The 25,613-nt window shown below is 43.4% G+C and overlaps 1 protein-coding gene across 1 annotated transcript in view; it reads right to left on the bottom strand.

Annotated features, from left to right (window-relative positions):
- Positions 1 to 9,535: 9,535 nt before the first annotated feature.
- Positions 9,536 to 25,613, bottom strand: part of PDIK1L (PDLIM1 interacting kinase 1 like) — a 49,631-nt gene continuing 33,553 nt past the window's right edge. The window contains exons 2-4 of the mRNA XM_077295366.1: positions 25,327 to 25,462; positions 22,980 to 23,275; positions 9,536 to 11,987 (exon numbers count right to left, since the gene is read on the bottom strand). Coding sequence (XP_077151481.1) covers positions 11,253 to 11,987; positions 22,980 to 23,275; positions 25,327 to 25,423 — 1,128 coding nt within the window. The 5' untranslated portion in view covers positions 25,424 to 25,462 and the 3' untranslated portion in view covers positions 9,536 to 11,252. The remainder of the gene's footprint in view (positions 11,988 to 22,979; positions 23,276 to 25,326; positions 25,463 to 25,613) is intronic.

The raw sequence follows: 25,613 nt of genomic DNA, 5'->3' as shown, positions 1-25,613 counted from the left end.
CTCGGATTTTCAATGTTCTTACAATTCTGCAAAACAAACAGTTAAAGGGAACCTGTCACCTGAATTTGGCGGGACCAGTTTTGGGTCATATGGGCGGGGTTTTCGGGTGTTTGATTCACCCTTTACTTACCCGCTGGCTGCATGCTGGCCGCAATATTGGATTGAAGTTCATTCCCTGTTCTCCGGAGTACACGCCAGCGCAAGGCAATATTGCCTTGCACAGGCGTGTACTCCGGAGGACAGAGAATGAACTTCAATCCAATATTGCGGCCAGCATGCAGCCAGCGGGTAAAGAAAGGGTGAATCAAACACCCAAAAACCCCGCCCATATGACCCAAAACTGGTCCCGCCAAATTCAGGTGACAGGTTCCCTTTAATTTACATACACATATCACAAATAATCAACTACAAAACATTACCATTTGTCACTTTTTGCATGTTTATCACATGTTCGAAGATTATGATGCCAAAATGTTAGGCGTTTCCATTATTTTGTCCAACTCTTGTATATGCAGTTTTTTCACTTATGGGTGAAGAACTGGACACTGATGTAGTTAATCTGGCAGTTTTGGAACCACTCAGGAATCTCATATTGACAGCGATCTTCAGCGAGGAAATCCAAGCCTGGCAATGCGAGGATGGGGCTATCAATTTTTTTTCAGCACTCTAGGGATTATCACCATAACCAGTAATTGTGCAGCTACTCCCTCCAGGAGACCTACCTGTACATTGTGAAAATTCACCCAGGTTGAAAGACCTTAGATAAAAGGAAAATCTCTGAATCCAGACTCTAAATACTACTGTACCATTCCCTCAGGATCTGAAGTAACAAAGAACAGGAATGCAATTACACCCATGGTATGGCCTGAATACACACAATGGCTTATGAAAGTATTCAATCCCTCAACTTTTTACCTATTTTGTCACATTGCAACCTGTGTTTAATTTTTTTTGTAATCCGATTTGTGTGTGATGCATCAGCACTAAATAGTCTAATTTGGTGTAGTGAGAAAAATATAGGCATAAATGTATGGGATCAGGTAACTAAAAATTGGCATCTGCATATGTATTCACCACTTTTGCACTTAAAAAATTCTGGTGCAAGAAATTACCTTTATAAATGATATGCTTAGTGAATAAAAGTCCATCTGTCTGCAATCTAAGTGTCACATGGTCTGTTAGTATATACACACACACCTTTTATTAAAGGCCCCAGAAGCTGCAACATTATTAAAACAAGAGGCACCACTAACCAAAGAATACCATGAAGACCATGGAGATCTCCAAACAAGTCAGAGACAAAGTAGTCAGGGATGTGTTGATCCCCCTGAGCACCATCAAATCCATTTTCAAATGGAAAGAACATGGTTCCACAACAAACCTGCCAAGAGAAGGTGGCCCACCAAGACTCTCAGCCCAGGCAAGGAGGGCATGAATCAGAAAAGCAGCACAGAGACCAAAGGTAACTGTGAAAGAGCTACAGAGTTCCCAAGCAGAGACTGGAGTATCTGTCCATAAGACCACAGTAAGCAGTACACTCCATAGAGGTGGCCATTAAGGAAAGAGTAGGGCAGAAAACAACCTTTACTTACAAAAAGTGTAAGGCTATTTTCGAGTTTGCCAAAAGACATATGGGAAACTCCCCAAATGTATGGACAAAGGTGCTGTGGTCAGATGAGACCAAAATTTAACTTTTTGGCCATCAAGGTAAATACTATTTCCAGTGCCAAATCAAAACAGCTCATCACCCCAAGAACACCATCCCCACATGGTTGTGGCATCATTAGGCTGTTGGGATGTTTTTCAGCACAGGGACAAGGATAATAGTCCAAGTTCAGGGGAAGGATGGTGAGAAATACAGATTCTTGAGCAAAACCTGTTTCAGTCTGTCAGTGATTTGAGACTATTCAAAAATTGAAGAAAACAACCGCACTCAATTTGTATATTTGCATTATGAATGTGAAGAGTCTTTTAATAGGAACACCACAGTGATTTGAGACTGGCATGGAGGTTCACCTTCCAACAAGACAATGACCTAAAATATACTGCTAAAGCAACACTCAAGTGGTTTAAGGGGAAACATGTAAGGCTAGGTTCACATTGCGTTAGCGCAATCCGCTAGCGCTAAACGGATTGCCCTAACGCAATGTATTTGTAGGGGCCGCGTTTAGGGGTCGCGCTAACGTCCCCGCTCTCGCAGATCCCCGATCTGCGAGAGCGGTTAACGGACCTCGGGCGCACCGCGGACGCTGCAAGCAGAGTCCGAGGCGTGCCACAAAAGAACGGCACATCGCTAGCGCGAGCCGAAAAAGGCACGCGCTAGCGATGCGCTTCAGGCTGAAACAACATTGCTGTCAATGGGTGCGCTAACGGACCCGTTGCAGGGCGTTAATTGCGACATTTTCGCCGTGCAACGGTGTCCGTTAGCGATCACCCACTAACGTAATGTGAACCTAGCCTAATTGTTTTGGACCTTAATCCAATTGAGAATCTGTGGTCGGACTTGAAGATTGCTGTTCACCAGAGGAAACCATCTAACTTGAAGATGCTGGAGCAGTTTAGCTTTGAGAAATGGGCTAAAACCACAATGGCAAGATGTGGAAAGCTCAGAGACTTATCCAAAGTGACTTGCAGCTGTAATTGCTACAAAAGGAGGATCTACAAAGTACTGACTTTAGGGAGGGGGTAGTTATGCACACAGAAGCTTTCAGTTATCTTGTGTGTCATTTGCTTCACAATAGAAAAGAAAACCAAATGTTCACAGTTGTAGGCATGTTCTTTACATGAACTGATGCAAACCCTGAAAAAAAAAACACCCTGAAATTCCAGGTTGTACGATAGCAAAACATGAAAAATGCCAAGGGGTGAATACTTTCGCAAGGCACTGTATCTGAGGAGTCCAAACCTACTTCCTCATGTTCTAATGATTATTTGCCCAAGTCAGAATCTCATAAGGCACAATAGGAACTAGCTCAATCCATTTTTTTTAGTGAGGCATTTAAATTAGTTTTTTTTTTTTTACTTCCTTACCGGTTACACAAGTGCATGTAGTGGCAGAAGCTCCTGCTTGAATTGCACAGAGACCTTAGAATTGTACAAACAATATAGAGTGTCCCTTTAAATTCTACCTAAAGATCAGGTCTCTGGAGTAGGGGAGGTCCAACATTACGTGCACTTCTTGGTGCCCATGGGGACAGGAAACCACTGAGGCTAGGTAGGATGCGCTTCATTTCCAGGTTTCATTTCCCTGTGAGTGAGGCTCTCTCTCTCTGGTGGGGCTGTTATGGTGAGGGGGAAGAATAATTACATCATCAAGTAGTTAAAGTGAAATACAATACAAAAGGACCACATTAATCACTTGCATTTTTCTTAAAATCCTTTTTTTTTATCGTGATATTAACTGATATTTGTAACAAATTCTGTAAAATGGCGCACATGGGTCATGAATAATGTGCAAAATCAAAAATGTTTTATTTTTGTCTTTAACCTTTTTTGTGACTTTAGCGTTTGTTCTGGTATAAGGATGCAAAATGTTTGCAAAAAAAGATGTAATTACTTCCCGATAATGGGATTTTTGAGAATCCATAACAGCACCACAGAGAGGCGATCCACCATTCCAGGACAGGAAACCTATAGAATAAAAGGGCGGAACCTCATGCTCACATCAGTTGGATTACAGAGCACGAGAGGACCTCCAATAGTTATTACAATTCAATCATCAATATCATACTGCTTTCAACACTCTGTAACTTGCACAAAAACACTCAAAGTGTGCTCGTCCACACATGATGGGAGGGAATGTAAGTGTGCTGTAATGAGAATTAGAATTCAGGGATGGACCACAGCCTGTAGAACCCTTCTCCCAAATGCGAGACTAGAGGAAGAAGCCAGATCCAACTTATAGTGCTTATAGAACGTTGAGGAAGATCATGTTGCTGCATTACAAATTTGCTCTATGGAAACATCCGACTTTTCTGCATAGGAGGTTGCTACTGTTCTTGTAGAATGAGCTTTTAATCCTTCTGGAACAGAAGAGAGGGCCTGCATGTCACTAACCCCGCAAGCTGATGCTAAAGCCACTAGTAAAGCAGTCTTAAATGAGAGGATCTTAAGTAATGTTGATTCTAGAGGTCCAAATGGAAAGTTAGCCAGATATGTCAGAACCAAATTCTAGTCCCAATAGGGACATTTTTGCCTGAAAACTGGTCTAGATCTAGGCCCTAATAAACCAGGAGACCCAGCTAATACCTGCCAGTTTATAGTTATAAAGAGCTCCATGCACAGATACTTCGACTTTAAGAGTACTGGTAGAAAGGCCTTAGCCTATACCCCTCTGTAGAAACTATAGGATGCCAGTAATTGGTACCCCTTTCTGCGCCTTTGCACCTGAGGTGGAAACGTTTTTCCAGGTATTACTGTAACCTTTAGTGGCAACAGCCTTCCTACTCTGAAGGATAGAAATTAAATTAGGAGAAAATCCTGTGTCCCTCAATAGTGCCCTCTCAAATTCCAATGTGTCAAATGCAGATTGGCTACCTGGGGATGGTGCACCAGCCCCTGGGAGAAAATGTCTGGAAAGTCCAGAAGCACCCAGTGGTCAGTGACCGACATTATCTTCAACCAGGAGAACCACGTACTTCTTAGCCAAAAGGGGGCCATTAGAATAATCCTTGCTATGTCTTCGCTTATCTTCCTCATGGCAGATGGAATCAAAAATCACAGTTGGAAATTCATAGGCCAGACTGTGATCCCAAGTAATCAAGAAGGCTTTCAGAACCCGAGGACTCCTCCTGAGAGTCTAGAGAGCAAAACTTTCACAATTCTATTCAGATACAGGAAAGATATATATCTTGGTACCATGTTAGCCAGTAGATAGAAAAATATATGGACATAACTGTATCACTCATGGTAATTCTGCTTCATGTCACCTATCTTATCCATGGTTTTTTCATTTTTTTTTCTGTGCTATGTTGTGCATAAATGTGATTCTTCAGAATTTGTTTTATTCTTTGCCTGATGAAGAGACCTGTGTAGTCTCGGAAGCTTGCAATTTGTTACCATCTGTTCAGTTGGCCATTAAAAGGTATCAACCACTGAGGACTCTCAATTCTAAATATTTAACAATTCTATTCAATGATTGGTAACCGTGCTACTTCCGGGAGACAACACACACACACACACACACACTCTCTGGTTGAAGATGTACTTTTTCAACACTCACTTCTCCCTGCCTTAACTGGTTTCAGCTGAGAAAATATGTTCTGTAATTTATTTTCATTTATGTGGAGTGCTGTCAGTGAAAGGAGATGGTCCTCCGCTACCTGAAAAATGCTCCCTGCTATTTCCATAATGGGCCTGTACCGGGTTTAGATAAGCTACCACTACTTGATTGTCTGAGAAAACTCACATGGTAGCCCCGAAGGGAGAATAAGCGTTCTCTTATAGCCGGTTCTACTGCGATTAACTCTTCAAGTTCAATAAAACTACTACTATCTGGTCTCTTGTCCAAACCTCTGACTAGGATATTATTTAGATGAGCCCCTAACCCTGGGGCTTGCATCTGTAGTCACAACACAAGTAATCCTATTTACCCAAGGTACTCCACTGACTAGCTTCTCTACTTTTAGCCACAAACAGAATGTGCAGTCTATGAAGTGTCATCTGACCCTCTAGATGCCCTCCCAGGGAAATCTCATTCCTCAAGACATACCAGTGTAGTTCCCTGGTGTGAAACATTTGTGATTGTCCTGTGGAAGAAGCTGTATGCTTTGAAACATGTTGACTAATAAACCACTTACTATTGGATTGGCATCCTCCATTCTTTCACAGCAGAGAACAACGCATTTGCTGCTTTTAAACAATACAATGCTGACATCAACCCAACCCTATTACCCCACTTGCCACTGCATCAGGGCAAGTGGGAAAAGCGAGGAAAAGCCAATTTGTGTTTGAGGGATGAACTTGGTAGCCTGGGAGGAGGGCCAATATCCACGGCCCCTGCCCTGGCTATTAATATTAGCCCACATCTCTCAGTTTAACTTTTGCTGGTTAGAATTAACAGAGGGACCCCATGTCTTTCTGGTGTCCCCATAAACTAACCAATCAAGGCTGTGAGCTATTAATAGCCTGGGAACCTTTTGGGATATTGTCCCCTTTCCAAGATTAGCAACATCAGCCCCCAAAACAGGGCTTTCCCTCTGCTGGCAATCAAAATTACGCAGGAGCCCAAGCCAATTTTTTTTTCCTTTATTTTACACACCATGTACACAGTCGATGCTGAATACAAACTCCTATCATTGTCAACTAGCAGCGCTGAGCTCAGGGAGACCAGGCGATAATGAAAAGCTGTCTCCAGAACCTGGTGCCTTTGAACAGTGCGAAATGTACCGCTTTTTCCCAGGCGCCGATGTGTCATGCTGATGACATACGAATGTCAACCACGCGTTGTGTGTGATGTTTTGTGGCCCATGCTACGGATAAAAACCCCCCTAAAAAATGGACATGTATGCAGGTTTTTCCACACCGACCATGAAAAAAAACCTGATGTGGCCCCCACTACTGAATAAAATGGGTGGGCGTGTCTGTATTTGCGGTCCTAAAAAAAAAAAAAAAAAAAGTATGTGTGAAGGAGGCCTAAAGGCCCCGTCTCACATAGCGAGATCGCTAGCGAGATCGCTGCTGAGTCACAAGTTTTGTGACGCAACAGCGACCTCAGTAGCGATCTCGCTATGTGTGACACGTACCAGCGACCCGGCCCCTGCTGCGAGATCGCTGGTCGTGTCAGAATGGCCTGGACCTTTTTTTGGTCGTTGAGGTCCCGCTGACAATCGCTGAATCGGTGTGTGTGACACCGATCCAGCGATGTCTTCACTGGTAACCAGGGTAAACATCGGGTTACTAAGCGCAGGGCCGCGCTTAGTAACCCGATGTTTACCCTGGTTACCAGCGTAAATGTAAAAAAAAACAAACAGTACATACTCACCATCTGTTGCCCGTCAGGTCCCTTGCCGTCTGCTTCCTGCTCTGACTGAGCCGCCGTAAAGTGAGAGCACAGCAGTGACGTCACCGCTGCGCTCTGCTCTCACTGTACGGCACTCAGAGCAGGAAGCAGACGGCAAGGGACCTGACGGGCAACAGATGGTATGTACTGTTTTTTTTTTTTTTACATTTACGCTGGTAACCAGGGTAAACATCGGGTTACTAAGCGCGGCCCTGCGCTTAGTAACCCGATGTTTACCCTGGTTACCCGGGTGCTGCAGGGGGACTTCGGCATCGTTGAAGACAGTTTCAACGATGCCGAAGTCGTTCCCCTGATCGTTGGTCGCTGGAGAGAGCTGTCTGTGTGACAGCTCCCCAGCGACCACACAGCGACCACACAGCGACGCTGCAGCGATCAGCATCGTTGTCTGTATCGCTGCAGCGTCGCTGTGTGAGACGGGGCCTTTACATACAGTGGGCAGGCAGCCGGCGTGCCTGTGCCTAGTCACGATGATATGTAAAGCAGGTAGAAAAACCACGATGGGACAGGTAAGGAGATGTTTGACAGTGTTTTGCTAGCAACAGCTGCCTCAGCAGCAGTACTACAGCATAAATAACATGATGGACACGAAGAGTGGGCAATCGGTGCTGGTGCAAGAACTATGTAGAAGGTAGACAGTCAGATGGTATGTATGACGTAAAAAATCCATCATCAGCCATAGGTGAATGAAACTTGGTACTGATCAATGCCTGATTCATTTTGACAAATGTTTTCCATGCTTCAGGCAGATTAAGTGGTCCACTTTGATGTGACCAAGCTACCAGGCGCACTGAATACCATTTTGCAATACACTGGACGCCGGACATGACAGTACTCCCATAGCAAAATGGGCCAGCTGTTGCCACTGGCATGATCTGCTGATGTAGAAGTCCAATGAATTAGAGTATTAAATCGTAAGGAGGAACAAAATCTAGGTATGATTTAACCTGGCTGTTCAGCCAAAGCATCTCTTTATTGAAGCGTGTCAGCTTGGTGCTATGGCACCTAAAACATCTGGTCCATTATGTCAAAGATATTGTAGCGTTACTGCTGTCTGCTACTTGTAGCCCTATTGATGGCACAAGCAGGAGCTTGGACAGGGGTCTCTTGGTGACTCATGCCAAAAGTGTTGTGAAAAAAAAAAATGTATGTAGGTTGCATTATTCGCCATCCCCTCCTGCATTCTGGTGTTATTCCAGGATAGAGGGATGACAGTTGTTACTGCCGAGACCTATTCAAATTTCAATCAGATTAAAGCTTTTTTTTGCCCTCTCCATGTGTAATGAGCTGTGCACTTGACCTCCTACCCATAGATTGTAAGATCCTAAAATGGCCACAACATTTCCTGCTCTCTACTTTTAGGGTATGTGCACACGCTGCGGATTTTGCTGCGGGTCCGCAGCTGTTTCCCAAGAGTTTACAGTACAATGTAAACCTATGGGAAACAAAATCCGCAGTGCACATGCTGGGGAAAAAAAAAAGGGCGGAAACGCAGCGGTTTATATTCCGCAGCATGTCAATTCTTTGTGCGGATTCTGCAGCGGGTTTACACCTGCTCCAATAGAAATCTGCAGGTGAAAAACCGCAGAGGAAACCGCAATAGAAACTGCAATAAATCCGCAGTAAAAACTGCAGCGTTTTGCACTGTGGATTTATCAAATCCGCTGCAGAAAATTCCTCAATGGAATCCACAGCGTGTGCACAAGCCCTTATAGTCTCTATGATAATCCCCTATACCGATTGGCTGTGAGAGACCATGTTAGTTGATAGCTGCAAGGAGATATGGCAAATCGACTGATCTGCTAAGCCCAATCTATGGATGCTGCAATCTCCAGCAATAGCAGAAATGGCTCCGGGAATTCTATATTTTTGGTGATATTCGCAAATTGTTCAAGTTTAGGAGAACCTTCGAATTTCAGGAAATTTTCTAAATCTGATCAAAATAAATTGCGGGGTAGCATTTCAATCATTTGAGACTGATGTCAGACCCAAAGTTAATTGTACCGCCATTTTAGTTCCTTTATAAGGAGATCTAAAGAACCTTGAGAACAAAGCACATAGGGCTTCAATGGTAAATTCACCCTTGTTCCACCCTTCGAAGAAGTAATCGAAAACACAAATAATGCATGTTAATTCCCATATGACATTTATCTGAATAACAGTAAAAGTGCAGTGTTTGTGTGCTTCCTATTTCTATAACACAAGCTGTTGAGCAGAATTACCAACAGGTTCCCAGTGCAAAGCAGGAAATAATGAACTAGGTTGTCAAGAGATATAAATTCTCTTTGCTGTATGGTGAAAAACAGCTTCAGCTTATCTCAGTACAAAGTCTGTGTAGTCATGCTGGAGTAAGAACTGTAAAACAGGGCGTTATCCCGCCAATTTTTGAAACTGTCATTATTTATCTTTAAGAAAAAAAAAAAAAAAGCTACACTTAACTGTCAAGTAGACAAGAGAAAAGAGGAAAGATACATCTTAAAATGACTTTGTAGCCATCCAGAAACATCACAACTAGACTTCTTTTCACCATTTATTAACAGAAAAAAAATTCACAATAAAATTGTTTTTCCTTCAAGGTTTTAAAATAAATTTGAAAGTTTAAACAATAAAAAAAAAAATTAGTCACAGAAAATACATTGATGAATAGTTTAAAACTGCTCAAACCCACTATGTGAGAATAATCATAATCTGGGAGGTAGGATGTCATTTCTTTCCATGCAAACCATTATTATTTTGGAAATGAGCTTTGAAGGCCAGTGGTGCAACAATTACTGCTCAAAGCAGGGATGAGGATGAGTGCTAAAGTTTATCAAAGGGTTCAACCATCTTGAAGCAGCCTCCAAAACATTAATTTAGTATGAAAAGGTTTCATAATTACATTGTGTAACCTAAATATAAAAAAACCCTCCTGTCTTTGCCATAACACAGGGCCCCTACACATCAATTCCATAATTCTATCACAAATAAGGATCATAAATAATCAGTTGTTCACAAGGTTAGGTGGTCAATCAAAATAAGCCATAATTAAAAAACGGCTGGCAACAGTCGCATGTGACACCAAACAAGCATCTTCTGTATCAATAAATACACATTCAGAGTGATTCATGCAATCTGGCACTTCACTCACACAGCAGCAGGTAGCACATACATTCTTTGGGAGGGTTAGTAATCCCAATGGAATGTGCAATGGTAATGGTAAATTCGCTCTTTCCTCATAGTTGGCCAATATCCAATATTTTTCAAGAACTCCTAAACTAAGAAAATGGTTGAGCTACCTAGCAATAAAAGCAAAATATTTAGGACAGATTCCGTAATGTCACAACACGCAAAGAAGGAAAGTAACCGGTTATTTTATCTTATTTCCAGCACCCTTGTATTCAGGGTTACCATTCTGCAAACAACAGCCACAACCCATCACAAATACACAATGGCTGCTGCATTTTGAATACAAAAAATTGCAGAGAAGGACTTTAGAAGCAGTATCGGGCCACCTCAGCTTCTTTAGTGCACCCCACTGACTACAAGAAAAGAATTGAAGAGGTTGTCCAAGAAGTTGACAACTCCTCCTAAGTGCTGTACTCCCTAGCGTAAAAATTATAAAAACAAAAATAAAAACAGATACTCGCCTCGCTCATCAGCATCATTATATGACTTTGCTACACCACATGAATGCTACAGGTAATCAGCAGCAGCTAATGGACTGCTTTAACGCACTTCCACCGGACATCTGATTAAAGTGTGAAAAGTGCAGCCCTCCCATTAGTGGGCACAAGAGTGCCAGAACAAGTGCAGACATTACTGGAACAGTGCCTATGAGGGAGGCGAGTATTAGCTTTTCTTATTTTACTCAGGGGTAGTGGACAATCCCTTAATAAGAAACTCTTTTCTTATTGCCTTGTAATACATAAACTCTTTAAATTGCTTTCTCACCAGATCTCTGGAATCTCCCTCTAAAAGGAAAAACAGAAAAGGTTTTCCTTTGATTTAAAAAGTGTATTACAAGGCTTCTGGATAAGGTCTTTCAATGTTTGCAAAAATAAAAAAATGTGTATGTGCTCATTAAGGCAGGACAGAACATATTGAAAAGAGGTAAAACAAGAGTGAATCAAACATTACAGCTTTTATCGGTCTATGGGTATAAGTAATGTATAAGGGTCAGTACGCCTGCAATGCAATTAAACATACCTAGAAATTTACATTTCAAAATGTTCTGCAAGCTCTAAAACTTAAAAAGTCACGTTTCCCATGTATAGTCTCTGAAAGCAATCTGAATGAGGCGAAGTTCAAGCTGAAAGGCATCTGGGCGCTCCTGAGGGTTAGCGGATAGCATCTGCTCAAGCAGCTGTTTCATATGTCGATTCATTGACTTTTTCTTCAAGGGAATAGTGAGTTCCATTTTAGGGTTTTCCAGCAATGCCTCCCCAACAGGAACAACTTGAGCACCCCTCTGCACATATCCACCAAGAAGCCTTTTTTTGGTGTGAGTATCCAAAATAGTTATACGCTCTAGCATGGCCCAAAGAATAATTCCAAGTGCAAAAATGTCTGCTTTTGCGGTATAATGACCCTCCCATACCTCAGGAGCCATGTAGAAATCAGTACCACAAGCTGTGGATAAAAAGCTCTTGTTGACACTTGCTGGTTCCTCTGGATTCAGCCCTGAACTGGAGCATACTTTGCTTAATCCAAAATCAGCTACTTTCAAAGTAGGCTCGTCAATACCATCCCGGGCTTTGCAGACAAGAATGTTGTCAGGTTTTAGATCGCGATGTATGATCTGATTCTTGTGTAGGAATGCAAGTGCACTACTTAGTTGAAGCATGAAGCTGGTGTTTGTTCGACGACTTGGCCTTCGAGTTAAGATGTATTCATTCATATCCCCTCCATCACAGAAGTCCATTACAAACCAAAGGCAGTAAGTGCTGCGTGGGTCAAATGCAATTTCACCTTTCAAAGAAGTTTCTACCAACTAAGAAAAGAAAAAGAAAAACAAAATTCAGAAAAAAAGTTATTATAAGAAAGGAAAAACAAAAAAATATAAGAGCAACCGTCTCCCAAGCTCTAAAATGGTGTGTTTACAGTGAATATTTACACTTTTTAGCTTACCATCATTGAGGCACAGCTGTAATGTATGGCTACAGTTTATCTACAATGTTACTACAGGGAGTAGTCTGAGACACACCTCTTGGCTCTAATAAGGATCTGCCTCCTCAGGCTGGCTAATGCACATATAGGCTACTTTCACACTAGCGTCGTTTGGAATACGTCGCAATGCGCCACTGTGGCAAAAAAACGCATCCTGCAAACGTGCCCATATACTTACATTAGCAGCGCATTGCGACGTATGTCCATGCGTCGCACACTGGAAGCGTCGGCACAAAAAAACGTTCCATGTAACGTTTTTTCGTGCGTCGGGACCGCCATTTCCGACCGCGCATGGGCGGCCGGAACTCCGCCCCCTCCTCCCCGGACTTAACAATGGGCAGTGGAAGCGTTGTAAAACTGCTTCCGCTGCCCATGTTGGGCATTATTTTCACAATGGGCGTCGGCACGTCGGGCCGACGCTAGTGTGAAAGTAGCCATACACAAATCTATTACGTTGTTACTTGAAGTATCGTATATACTCGAGTATAAAGCAGAGAATTTCAGCCCATTTTTTTAGGCTGAAATTGCCCATCTCTGCTTATACTCGAGTCATACCCAGGGGTCTGCAGGGGAGGTGGAGCAGCAGCTGTGTAATCACACTCACCTGCTCCTGGCGCGGTCCCTGGTTCCCCGGCAGCTTCTTCCTGTAGTGAGCGGTCACATGGTACCACTCATTAAAGTAATGAATATGGACCCCACTCCACTCCCATAGGGGTGGAGCCGCATATTCATTACTGTACTGAGCGGTAACATGTGACCGCTCATTACAGGAAGAAGCTGCCGGCGAACCAGGGACACCGCCACGAGCAGGCGAGTATAACACAGTGCGCGATATGCACCTGCTCCCCGTTCCACCGCCGCTGCGTCTTCCTCATCCTCTGCACTGACGCTCAGGTCAGAGGGACCAGTGACGTGATTAGTGTGCGCGCCGCCGTCTGCCTGAACAGCCAGTGCAGAGGACGGGGAAGACGCAGCAGCGGTGGCGGAACGGGGAGCAGGTGAGTATAGCAAGTGCCGGGGGCCTGAGCGACGAGGAGTGTATGATTTTTTTTTTTTTTTATCGCAGCAACAGCATATGGGGCAAATATCTATATGGAGCATAATCAATGTTTGTGCAGCTTTATATGGGGCAAATATCTTTATGGAGCATCTTATGGGGCCATAATCCGCATTTGTGCAGCATTATATGGGGCATATTTTAATATGGAGCATCTTATGGGGCCCATCAAACTTTATGGAGCATTATAGGGGGCTCTTGATTCAATATGGATATTCAAAAATACTTAACCTACTGATGTCTCAATTAAATTATACTTTTATTGTTATCTTTTTATTTTTGACATTTACCAGTAGCTGCTGCATTTTCCACCCTAGACTTATACTCGAGTTATTAAGTTTTCCCAGGTTTGTGTGGCAAAATTAGGGGGGGGGGGTCGGATTATACTCGAGTATATACGGTAAGTGGATTTACAGTACAGGTTTCTTAGGACTCTCTCACACTTCCGTCTTTGAGCTCCCGTCACAATCCGTCGATTTTTGAAAAAACAGGATCCAACAAATTTTTCTGCTGGATCCTGTTTTTTCCCCATAGACTTGTATTAGCTACAGATTGTGACGGATGGCTTCATCCGTCGTGCACTGGATCCGTCGGAAAACTGCTGTCTGCCGGGCAGGGAAAACATTCAGAGGAATGTTTTTTTTCTGCACGTTGGAGAAAAAAATAAATAAATAAATTAGTGGCTCAGCGACGGGTCCTGCGCTGCCTGTCGTTGGCTATAATGGAAGCCTATGGGCGCAGGATCCGTCGCTGACTGTGAAAAGCAGGAATCCAGTGATTGGTTCCGTCTTTTGAAACTGAGCATGCGTGGAAGAATTTCCAGTCAGGGGAATTCCCTCTTTTTACTATTGATGCTGCCTATGCAGCACCAATAATAACAAGATATAAATGTTTATTTAAAAAAAAAAAAAAAAATTCAATATTCTTACCTTCCGGCGTCCCATGCAGCGTTACCGATGCTCGCACCGCTCCTGGCAGCTAGCGTTCCCATGGATGCATTGCGAAATGACCCGATGACGTCACGGTCCCGCGAGACCGCTACGTCAGAGGTCATTGCACGCAAAGGCATTACTGGAAACACTAGCTGCCGCGAGCATCGTAACACTACGCGGGACGCCGGAAGTTAAGAATATTGCGATATTTTTAAAAATTATTTTTAAACCTGGGTTGTGTTATGTATGCGTTAGACGCATACACAACAGGTGCACATAGCCTCGACGGGTCCGTCAGAAAAAACAGACCCAGTGCACCCAGTGCAGTGTTTTTTTTGTTTTTCTTTAACAATCTGCACAGGATCCGTCATTTCAACATTTTGACGGATTACGTGCAGATTGTAAAAACAGAAGTGTGAAAGAGTCCTTAATCACCAGGGAACGATCGTTATCATGTAACTGCCACACATATTGAAGGGAATGAGCCTTAGTAAGGTGGGAATTGAAGGGTCACTTTAAATATACCAGCTGTATTTTGCATTTAAATATTAGAGGCTTAGTGCAATCAAATTTGGACACTTAATAGTCGGTTTCATATAAACACTTTATAACACAAATTAGTCCATTCAACCAAAATACTAAAGGTACCGTCACATTAAGCGACGCTGCAGCGATATAGACAACGATGCCGATCGCTGCAGCGTCGCTGTTTCGTCGTTGTGTGGTCGCTGGAGAGCTGTCACACAGACAGCTCTCCAGCAACCAACAATGCCGAAGTCCCCGGGTAACCAGGGTAAACATCGGGTTACTAAGCGCAGGGCCGCGCTTAGCAATCCGATGTTTACCCTGGTTACCAGTGTAAATGTAAAAACAAAAACCACTACATACTTACATTCCGGTGTCTGTCGGGTCCCCCGGCGTCCGCTTCCCTGCACTGTGTAAGCGCCGGCCGTAAAGCAGAGCGGTGACGTCACCGCTGTGCTCTGCTTTACGGCCGGCGCTGACAGTGCAGGGAAGCAGACGCCGGGGGACCCGACAGACACCGGAATGTAAGTATGTAGTGTTTGTTTTTTTTTACATTTACAATGGTAACCAGGGTGAATATCGGGTTACTAAGCGCAGCCCTGCGCTTAGTAACCCGAAGTTTACCCTGGTTACCAGTGAAGACATCGCTGAATCCGCGTCACACACACCGATTCAGCGATGTCAGCGGGTGATCCGGCGACGAAATAAGGTGCTGGCCTTCTAGCTCCGACCAACGATGTCACAGCAGGATCCTGATCGCTGCTGCGTGTCAAACACAACGATATCGCTATCCAGGACGCTGCAACGTCACGGATCGTTATCGTTAAGTTGTTCAGTGTGAAGGTACCTTTAGCTTGGAAAATTTTGTGTAGATATTCGTGAAACATATGATAACTGAGCACTCACTTCAGAATCTAGTCAACAGCAATAACCATCTGTACCTTAAAAAAAAAAAAAAAAAAAAAAAAAAAAAGGGAGGTACTAAGTTCAGCTGTTAACCCCTTTCTGACATTGGACGTACTATCACGTCGAGGTGGGGTGGGCCCGTATGACCACCGACGGGATAGTAAATCCAGTGCGATCGGCGGCGCTCACGGGGGGAGCGCGGCCGAGTGTCAGCTGACTATCGCAGCTGACATCCGGCACTATGTGCCAGGAGCGGTCACGGACCACCCCCGGAACATTAACCCCCGGCACACCGCGATCAAACATCATCGCGGTGTGCCTGGCGGTATAGGAAAGCATCGCGCAGGGAGGGGGCTCCCTGCGGGCTTCCCTGAGACCCCCGGAGCAACGCGATGTGAAAGATTATAGGTCTCAAAATGTGGAGACGCAAAAACTTTGCTATAAAAAGCGTCTTTTAGTGTGTGACGGCTGCCAATCATAAAAATCCGATATAAAAAAATGCTATAAAAGTAAATCAAACCCCCCTTCATCACCCCCTTAGTTATGGAAAAATAATAAAATAAAAAAAAAAATGTATTTATTTCCATTTTCCCGTTAGGGTTAGGGTTAGGGCCAGGGCTAGGGTTAGGGTTGGGGCTAAAGTTAGGGGTGTGGTTAGGGTGGGATTAGGGCTAGGGGTGTGTTTGGATTAGGGTTTCAGTTAGAATTGGGGTGTTTCCACTGTTTAGGCACATCAGGGGCGCTCCAAACGCGACATGGCGTCCGATCTCAATTCCAGCCAATTCTGCATTGAAAAAGTAAAACAGTGCTCCTTCCCTTCTGAGCTTTCCCGTGCGCCCAAACAGAGGTTTACCCCAACATATGGGGCATCAGCGTACTCGGGACAAATTGGACAACAACTTTTGGGGTCCAAGTTCTCTTGTTACCCTTGGGAAAATATAAATTTGGGGGGCTAAAAATCATTTTTGTGGGAAAAAAAGGATTTTTTATTTTCAAGGCTCTGCGTTGTAAACTGTAGTGAAACACTTGGGGGTTCAAAGTTCTCACAACACATCTAGATAAGTTCCTTGGGAGGTCTAGTTTCCAATATGGGGTCACTTGTGGGGGATTTCTACTATTTGGGTACATCAGGGGCTCTGCAAATGCAACGTGACGACTGCAAACCAATCCATCTAAGTCTGCATTCCAAATGGCGCTCCTTCCCTCCCGAGCTCTGCCATGCGCCCAAACAGTGGTTCCCCCCCACATATGGGGTATCAGTGTACTCAGGACAAATTGGACAACAACTTTTGGGGTCCAATTTATCCTGTTACCCTTGGGAAAATACAAAACTGGGGGCTAAAAAATCATTTTTGCGAAAATAAAAAAAAGAATTTTTATTTTCACGGCTCTGCGTTATAAACTGTAGTGAAACACTTGAGGGATCAAAGCTCTCAAAACACATCTAGATAAGTTCCTTAGGGGGTCTACTTTCCAAAATAGTGTCACTTGTGGGGGGTTTCAATGTTTAGGCACATCAGGGGCTCTCCAAACGCAACATGGCGTCCCATCTTAATTCCAGTTAATTTTGCATTGAAAGTCAAATGGCGCTCCTTCCCTTCCGAGCTCTGCCGTGCACCCAAACAGTGGTTTACCCCCACATATGGGGTATCAGCGTACTCAGCACGAATTGTACAACAACTTTTGGGGTCCATTTTCTCCTGTTACCCTTGGTAAAAAAAACAAATTGGAGCTGAAATAAATTGTGTGAAAAAAAGTTAAATGTTTAATTTTATTTAAACATTCCAAAAATTCCTGTTAAACACCTGAAGGGTTAATAAATTTCTTGAATGTGGTTTTGAGCACCTTGAGGGGTGCAGTTTTTAGAATGGTGTCAGACTTGGGTATTTTATGTCATATAGACCCCTCAAAATGACTTCAAATGAGATGTGGTCCCTAAAAAAAAAAAATGGTGTTGTAAAAATGAGAAATTGCTGGTCAATTTTTAACCCTTATAACTCCCTAACAAAAAAAATTTTGGTTCCTAAATTGTGCTGATGTAAAGTAGACATGTGGGAAATGTAACCTATTAAGTATTTTGTGTGACATATCTCTGTGATTTAACCCCTTCCTGACATCGGACGTACTATCCCGTCGAGGTGGGGTGGGCCCCCATGACCACGGACGGGATAGTACGTCCAGCGCGATCGACGGCGCTCACGGGGGGAGCGCGGCCGAGTGTCAGCTGCCTATCGCAGCTGACATCCGGCACTATGTGCCAGGAGCGGTCACGGACCGCTCCCGGCACATTAACCCCCGGCACACCGCGATCAAACATGATCGCAATGTGCCGGCGGTGCAGGGAAGCATCGCGCAGGGAGGGGGCTCCCTGCGGGCTTCCCTGAGCCCCCCGCAGCAACGCGATGTGATCGCGTTGCTGCGAGGGTCTTACCTCCCTCCCTGCCTGCTCCAGACCCGGATCCAAGATGGCCGCGGATCCGGGTCCTGCAGGGAGGGAGGTGGCTTCACAGAAGCCTGCTCAGAGCAGGCACTGTGAAGCAGCCTGCACTTCTCTCAGATCGGTGATCTGTCAGAGTGCTATGCAAACTGGCAGATCACCGATCTGTATTGTCCCCCCCTGGGGCAAAGTAAAAAAGTAAAAAAAAAATTTTCCAAATGTGTAAAAAAAGAAAAAAAAATATTCCAAAATAATGAAAAAAAAAAAAAATATTATTCCCATAAATACATTTCTTTATCTAAATATAAGAAAAACAATAAAAGTACACGTATTTAGTATCGCCGCGTCCGTAACGACCCGACCTATAAAACTGACCCACTAGTTAACCCCTTCAGTAAACACCGTAAGGAAAAAAAAAAAAACGAGGCAAAAAACAACGCTTTATTATCATACCGCCGAACAAAAAGTGGAATACCACGCGATCAAAAAGACGGATATAAATAACCATGGTACCGCTGAAAACGTCATCTTGTCCCGCAAAAAACGAGCCGCCATACAGCATCAAAGAAAAAATAAAAAAGTTATAGTCCTGAGAATAAAGCGATGCCAAAATTATTATTTATTCTATAAAATAGTTTTTATCGTATAAAAGCGCCAAAACATAAAAAAATGATATAAATGAGGTATCGCTGTAATCGTACTGACCCGAAGAATAAAACTGCTTTATCAATTTTACCAAACGCGGAACGGTATAAACGCCTCCCCCAAAAGAAATTCATGAATAGCTGGATTTTTGTCATTCTGCCTCACAAAAATCGGAATAAAAAGCGATCAAAAACTGTCACATGTCCGAAAATGTTACCAATAAAAACGTCAACTCGTCCCGCAAAAAACAAGACCTCACATGACTCTGTGGACCAAAATATGGAAAATTTATAGCTCTCATAATGTGGTAACGCAAAAAATATTTTTTGCAATGAAAAGCGTCTTTCAGTGTGTGACGGCTGCCAATCATAAAAATCCGCTAAAAAACTCGCTATAAAAGTAAATCAAACCCCCCTTCATCACCCCCTTAGTTAGGGAAAAAAAATAAATGTATTTATTTCCATTTTCCCATTAGGGCTAGGGTTGGAGCTAGGGTTAAGGCTACAGTTAGGGTTGGGGCTAAAGTTAGGGTTGGGGCTAAAGTTACGGTTAGGGTTTAGATTACATTTACGGTTGGGAATAGGGTTGGGATTAGGGTTAGGGGTGCGTCAGGGTTAGAGGTGTGGTTAGGGATACTGTTGGGATTAGGGTTAGGGGTGTGTTTGGATTAGGGTTTCAGTTATAATTGGGGGGTTTCCACTGTTTCGGCACATCAGGGGCTCTCCAAACGCGACATGGCGTCCGATCTCAATTCCAGCCAATTCTGCGTTGAAAAAGTAAAACAGTGCTCCTTCCCTTCCGAGCTTTCCCGTGTGCCCAAACAGGGGTTTACCCCAACATATGGGGTAGCAGCGTACTCGGGACAAATAGGACAACAACCTTTGGGGTCCAATTTCTCCTGTTACCCCTGGGAAAATACAAAACTGGGGGCTAAAAAATAATTTTTGTGGGAAAAAATAATATTTTTTACTTTCACGGCTCTGCATTATAAACTGTAGTGAAACACTTGGTGGGTCAAAGCGCTCACCACACATCTAGATAAGTTCCTTAGGGGGTCTACTTTCCAACATGGTGTCACTTGTGGGGGGTTTCTACTGTTTAGGTACATTAGGGGCTCTGCAAACGCAATGTGACGCCTGCAGACCATTCCATCTAAGTCTGCATTCCAAATGGCGTTCCTTCACTTCCGAGCCCTTCCATGCGTCCAAACGGTGGTTCCCCCCCACATATAGGGTATCAGCGCATACAGGACAAATTGGACAACAACTTTTGGGGTCCAATTTCTTTTGTTACCCTCGGAAAAAAACAAAACTGGGGGCTGAAAAATAATTTTTGTGGGAAAAAATGTTTGTTTTATTTTTACGGCTCTGCATTATTAACTTCTGTGAAGCACTTGGTGGGTCAAAGCGCTCAAAACACATCTAGATAAGTTCCTTAGGGGGTCTACTTTCCAAAATGGTGTCACTTGTGGGGGGTTTCAATGTTTAGGCACATCAGTGGCTCTCCAAACGCAACATGACGTCCCATCTCAATTCCTGTCAATTTTGCATTGAAAAGTCAAACGGCGCTCCTTCCCTTCCGAGCTCTGCCGTGCGCCCAAACAGTGGTTTACCCCCACATATGGGGTATCAGCGTACTCAGCACGAATTGTACAACAACTTTTGGGGTCCATTTTCTCCTGTTACCCTTGGTAAAATAAAACAAATTGGAGCTGAAATAAATTGTGTGAAAAAAAGTTAAATGTTCATTTTTATTTAAACATTCCAAAAATTCCTGTGAAGCACCAGAAGGGTTAATAAACTTCTTGAATATGGTTTTGAGCACCTTGAGGGGTGCAGTTTTTAGAATGGTGTCACACTTGGGTATTTTCTATCATATAGACCCCTCAAAATGACTTCAAATGAGATGTGGTCCCTAAAAAAAAAATTGTGTTGTAAAAATGAGAAATTGCTGGTCAACTTTTAACCCTTATAACTCCCTAACAAAAAAAAATTTTGGTTCCAAAATTGTGCTGATGTAAAGTAGACATGTGGGAAATGTTACTTATTAAGTAGTTTGTGTGACATATCTGTGATTTAAGGGCATAAAAATTCAAAGTTGGAAAATTGCAAAATTTTCAAAATTTTCGCCAAATTTCCATTTTTTTTGCAAATAAACGCAGGTAATATCAAAGAAATTTTACCACTATCATGAAGTACAATATGTCACGAGAAAACAAGGTCAGAATCGTCAAGATCCGTTGAAGCGTTCCAGAGTTATAACCTCATAAAGGGACAGTGGTCAGAATTGTAAAAATTGGCCTGGTCATTAACGTGCAAACCACCCTTGGGGGTGAAGGGGTTAAGCAAAAATATATTCGCTGAAATTACCAAAGTGAGACCTCCATCAGATTTCAGTACAGTAGATTCATACTTTTTTTTTTTTTTTTAAATAGATCTTGGATCTGATAAGGCTGGTAAACCGACTTAGAAAATCGACCAAAGAATGGCTGTGTACCGTATATACTCGAGTATAAGCCGACCCGAGTATAAGCCGACCCCCCTAATTTTGCCACAAAACCACAAAAAACTGGGAAAACTTATTGACTCGAGTATAAGCCTAGGGGGGAAAATGCAGCAGCTACCGGTAAATGTCAAAAGTAATAATAGATACCAATAAAAGTAAAATTAATTGAGACATCAGTAGGTTAAGTGTCTTTGAATATCCATATTGAATCAGGAGCCCCATATAATGCTCCATACTGTTCATTATGGCCCCATAAGATGTTCCATATTAAAATATGCCCCATATAATCCTGCATAAAGGTTAATAAAGGCCCCATAAGATGCTCCATAGACACATTTGCCCAATATAATGCTGCACAAATGCTGATTATGGCCCCATAAGATGCTCTATAAAGATATTTGCCCCTTATAGTGCTGCACAAACATTATGGCCCTATAAGATGCTCCATACAGACACTTGCCCCATATGCCGTAGTGCCCTACAAACGTTAATTATGGCCCCATACAGACACTTGCCCCATATAGTGATGCACAAACATTATGCCCCTATATAGTGCTGCAGAAACGTTATGGCCCCATATACTGCTGCAGAAACGTTATGGCCCCATATAGTGCTGCAGAAACGTTATGGCCCCATATAGTGCTGCAGAAACGTTATGGCCCCATATAGTGCTGCAGAAACGTTATGGCCCCATATAGTGCTGCAGAAACGTTATGGCCCCATATAGTGCTGCAGAAACGTTATGGCCCCCATATAGTGCTGCAGGAATGTTATGGCCCCCATATAGTGCTGCAGGAATGTTATGGCCCCATATAGTGCTGCAGGAACGTTATGGCCTTATAGATGCTCCATACAGACACTTGCCCCATTTGCTGCGATAAAAAAAATTAATCACATACTCACCTCTCCGTCGCTCAGGCCCCGGGCACTTTCAATAGTCACCTCTCCTCGTTCTGGGCGCCGATCTGTCTCCAGCACTGACGTTCAGCAGAGGGCGCGCACTGACCACGTCACCGCGCCTTCTGACCTCTCCCCTCCCCGTATACTCACCTGGTCAGGCCGCTGTGTAGATCCTGCTTCCCCGACGCCGCAGCGCTTCATCCTGTACTCAGCGGTCACATGGTACCGCTGATTACAGTAATGAATAGGCGGCTCCACCCCTATGGGAGGTGGAGCCGAATATTCATTTACTGTAATGAGCGGGACCATGTGACCGCTGAGTACAGGAAGAAGCTGAAGCTGCTGCTCCCGGCGCCGGGGAAGCAGGGACCGCGCCTGGACTAGGTGAGTATTTTTAGACAGCCCCCGCTCCCCCTCCCCTGCCGACCCCGGTATGACTCGAGTATAAGCCGAGAGGGGCAATTTCAGCCCAAAAAAGTGGGCTGAAAATCTCGGCTTATACTAGAGTATATACGGTAATTCTTTTTCAGTTTCTCTCAAGCGCCATCTACCTAACCTGACTCACAGCTCTACAAGGTACCTCTTCACTGTTGCTGCCAAGACCTCACACGGCTTAGCGCAAGCAGTCAGCATCAGCGAGGCTGGGTGGATGGACATTGATCACAGTTGGAACTCTGTTTTCTTAATATCAGGATTGTACAGTCAAGCTGACTTGGAATTTCAAATTAATTACACCAGACTCAGGTTTAAAAGATCTATTTAACAATGAATGCAGTTTACAGCTGTCAGCAGAAGCAGATTTCACAGTGCAATTTAATATTCAGGCTTGCAGTAACACATGGTCAACATAAATTACATTTTACCATACTTTGGAGTTAACCACACCAAAAAATGCTGTCGCCTTCTTACCGGAAGATAAAGCCCAGAGCTGGATCCATGTAGCATGCGTTGCACTGTGCCATCTCTCTGTAGGACACACTCCTCCAGGTGAATTACATTAGGGTGCTGACCCTGGATGCTGCTCAATGCCCAAAATTCACGCAATGCTAATTCAACATTTTCTGGTGCCCGACAGCGAATTTTTTTAACGGCTACACGTTGACAAGTTCTGCGAACTAATGCTTCATATACCACGCCATAGCTGCCTCGACCAACTTCCTTTATAAGGTCATATTTGGGCTGACTGGTGACCATCTTCAGGTTCACTGAAAAAAGTAAAAATGTCACTAATGTGAATCTCTGCAAATTAAGGTTAAAGTAGAACTTTAAAGAGGTTTACCACCTAAAAACTTTTTTTTAGCAAGTTAATGAGACATGCAAAATAGTGTGACAGGTGGGGAGGGCGGGGACTAACTGCTGGAATCTCCAGGTTCCTTTATTGAGAAGGGACAGACTGCTTGAACAACAACTGATCTTTAGGACTTGTGCAGATGAGCGTATAATTTGGACGTATGCTAGTAAAAAGGTACTTGATCATGTACATTTTTTTTTTATGTAGATGGATGAAAATACATGGCTGATGAATGTAACAAAACAAATGCAATGAAAATCAGTTTGTTTTTTTATAGAAGAAACTTGGATGATTTTTTTTATATGCTCGTGGACCATGGTTTTAGTTCTAGGCAACAAGGTGCTGTTATAAAAAAAAATAAAAAAAAATAAATAAATAAATAAATAAAGTAGGGAGAAAAGAGACCAGGCTTTGCTCCCCTAACTTATTTTATCGTGGTTCTTTGACTTTTTCCTGCACCTGCGCACTGCAGTGCTTTGCTCTGCCCTCAACAGGGCAGAGAAGTACGCCTGGGCTGGAGTGTGATGCCGGGGAGTCTGTGTGGATGATGCAGGGTCGCATCATCCACAAGCAGCAAGCAGGAGGGTGGCAATCATAAGATGGAAGGCGCCGGACCAAGAACAGTGGCATTCATTGGACCGGACCACCCCGCATGCGAGTATAATAAAACTTATTTTTCAGTTTTTCCAGGTCAGGTTGGGGGCTTACAGTTATATAATTATATGATGCGAACTCTGCTTCAGGAAAATGGCCGCGGGAATGCCGCGCGTGCGCAGATGGAGATCGCTGCGGCCATTTTCCTGAAGCCCCGTGCAGCAGAGCACTCCCATCTGCGCACGCACGGCCTCAGGACGATGGCCACCCCCACCAATCACCAGGGGAATAGGGCAGATCGCGCTCTTTTCCCTCAGCTGCGCAGTGGATTTGGCAGTTGGACATGCGCAAACCACTACGCCACCAACGTACAGATAAGCAAGATCTGGGGGAAGAAACAGCGATGTCACCACGCCCATTTGACCAGACCAGCGTGAGTGACAGCCCAAAACGGCGACTTTACAAAGGTATTTCGGCAGCATAGCTAGGGAATAAAAGGCACAAAAAAGACACTAATGTAAAGCCCAGCTCTGCCCCTATTTAACGCTATTTTTATCTCATCTTTAAAAAAAAACGGGGTGACAGGTTCACTTTAAGTAGCTTTTCTCATGATTGCATACACCTGGCTATGAAGTTCAAAGCTCAATGAGGTTACAAAACCAAAAAAAGTGCTTTAGCAAGTCAGTAAAAAGTAGGTAGGAGTATTTAAAACAAGAAAATGATAAGGGTACCCATACTTATGCACCTGTCAAATTTAGTTTGAATGCAGATTGCACATTTTCTGTTAGTACAATAAACCTCATTTCAAGGCAGAAACATTACTGTGTCCAACAGTTATTAGATATATGAAACTGAAATAGCTGTTGCAAAAAAAAAAAAAATTTTATAAAACATTAAGCTTAAGATTAATAGGGGTGCCCAAACTTTTTCATATAACTATATACAGCACTAGATGGTGGCCCGATTCTAACGCATCGGGTATTCTAGAATATATATAGTTTATGAAGATTTTAGAATACAAATACACAGAATTCAGCTGGCCGGGCGCAACCAATTAGCGAAACATGCTTCAAATCCCACGCCTGTCACCGACTGTTCGCGGCCGGCCACGCAGTATATTGCACAGCCCACGCAGTATATTGCACAGCCCACGCAGTATATTGCACAGCCCACGCAGTATATTGCACAGCCCACGCAGTATATTGCACAGCCCTGATGACAGGTTCACTTCAACATTTGATGGTTTTGCAATGCAATTTTGCAGTAAAAACAAAAAACACAAAAAAAAAAAACCACATCCCCCCAAAAAAAAGACAGAAAACAACAATAGCTAGTGAAAAAGAAAGGATGGGAGATGCATAAAAACCATACCTTTCTTCATGCTTTCACTTGAATAAGCTTTCAGATCGTAGACATTGTCATCATGAATTTTCAGTATCATACCACTGCGCCAAATTGCAGTTTGCATTGCGGAGAAAAATTGTAAAAAGCTGCTGCCCAGTAACACCTGAAAGATAAAGATTAAACAAAAACATGAATGGGAAAACCTTATAAATGAAGCCATTCCACTATGGAAGGAGATTCGTGCTACCTGAAGCACGGGTAGCATGAATCAGAGCCTGGCAGCACTTCTGCAGTCATTTATGTTTATGGTGCTT

The sequence above is a fragment of the Ranitomeya variabilis genome, chromosome 3 (genome assembly GCF_051348905.1).
Source record: "Ranitomeya variabilis isolate aRanVar5 chromosome 3, aRanVar5.hap1, whole genome shotgun sequence".
Lineage (NCBI taxonomy): Eukaryota > Metazoa > Chordata > Amphibia > Anura > Dendrobatidae > Ranitomeya > Ranitomeya variabilis.
The sequence above is the reverse complement of the archived record's forward strand: the minus strand, read 5'-3'. Positions and strand labels throughout refer to the sequence as shown.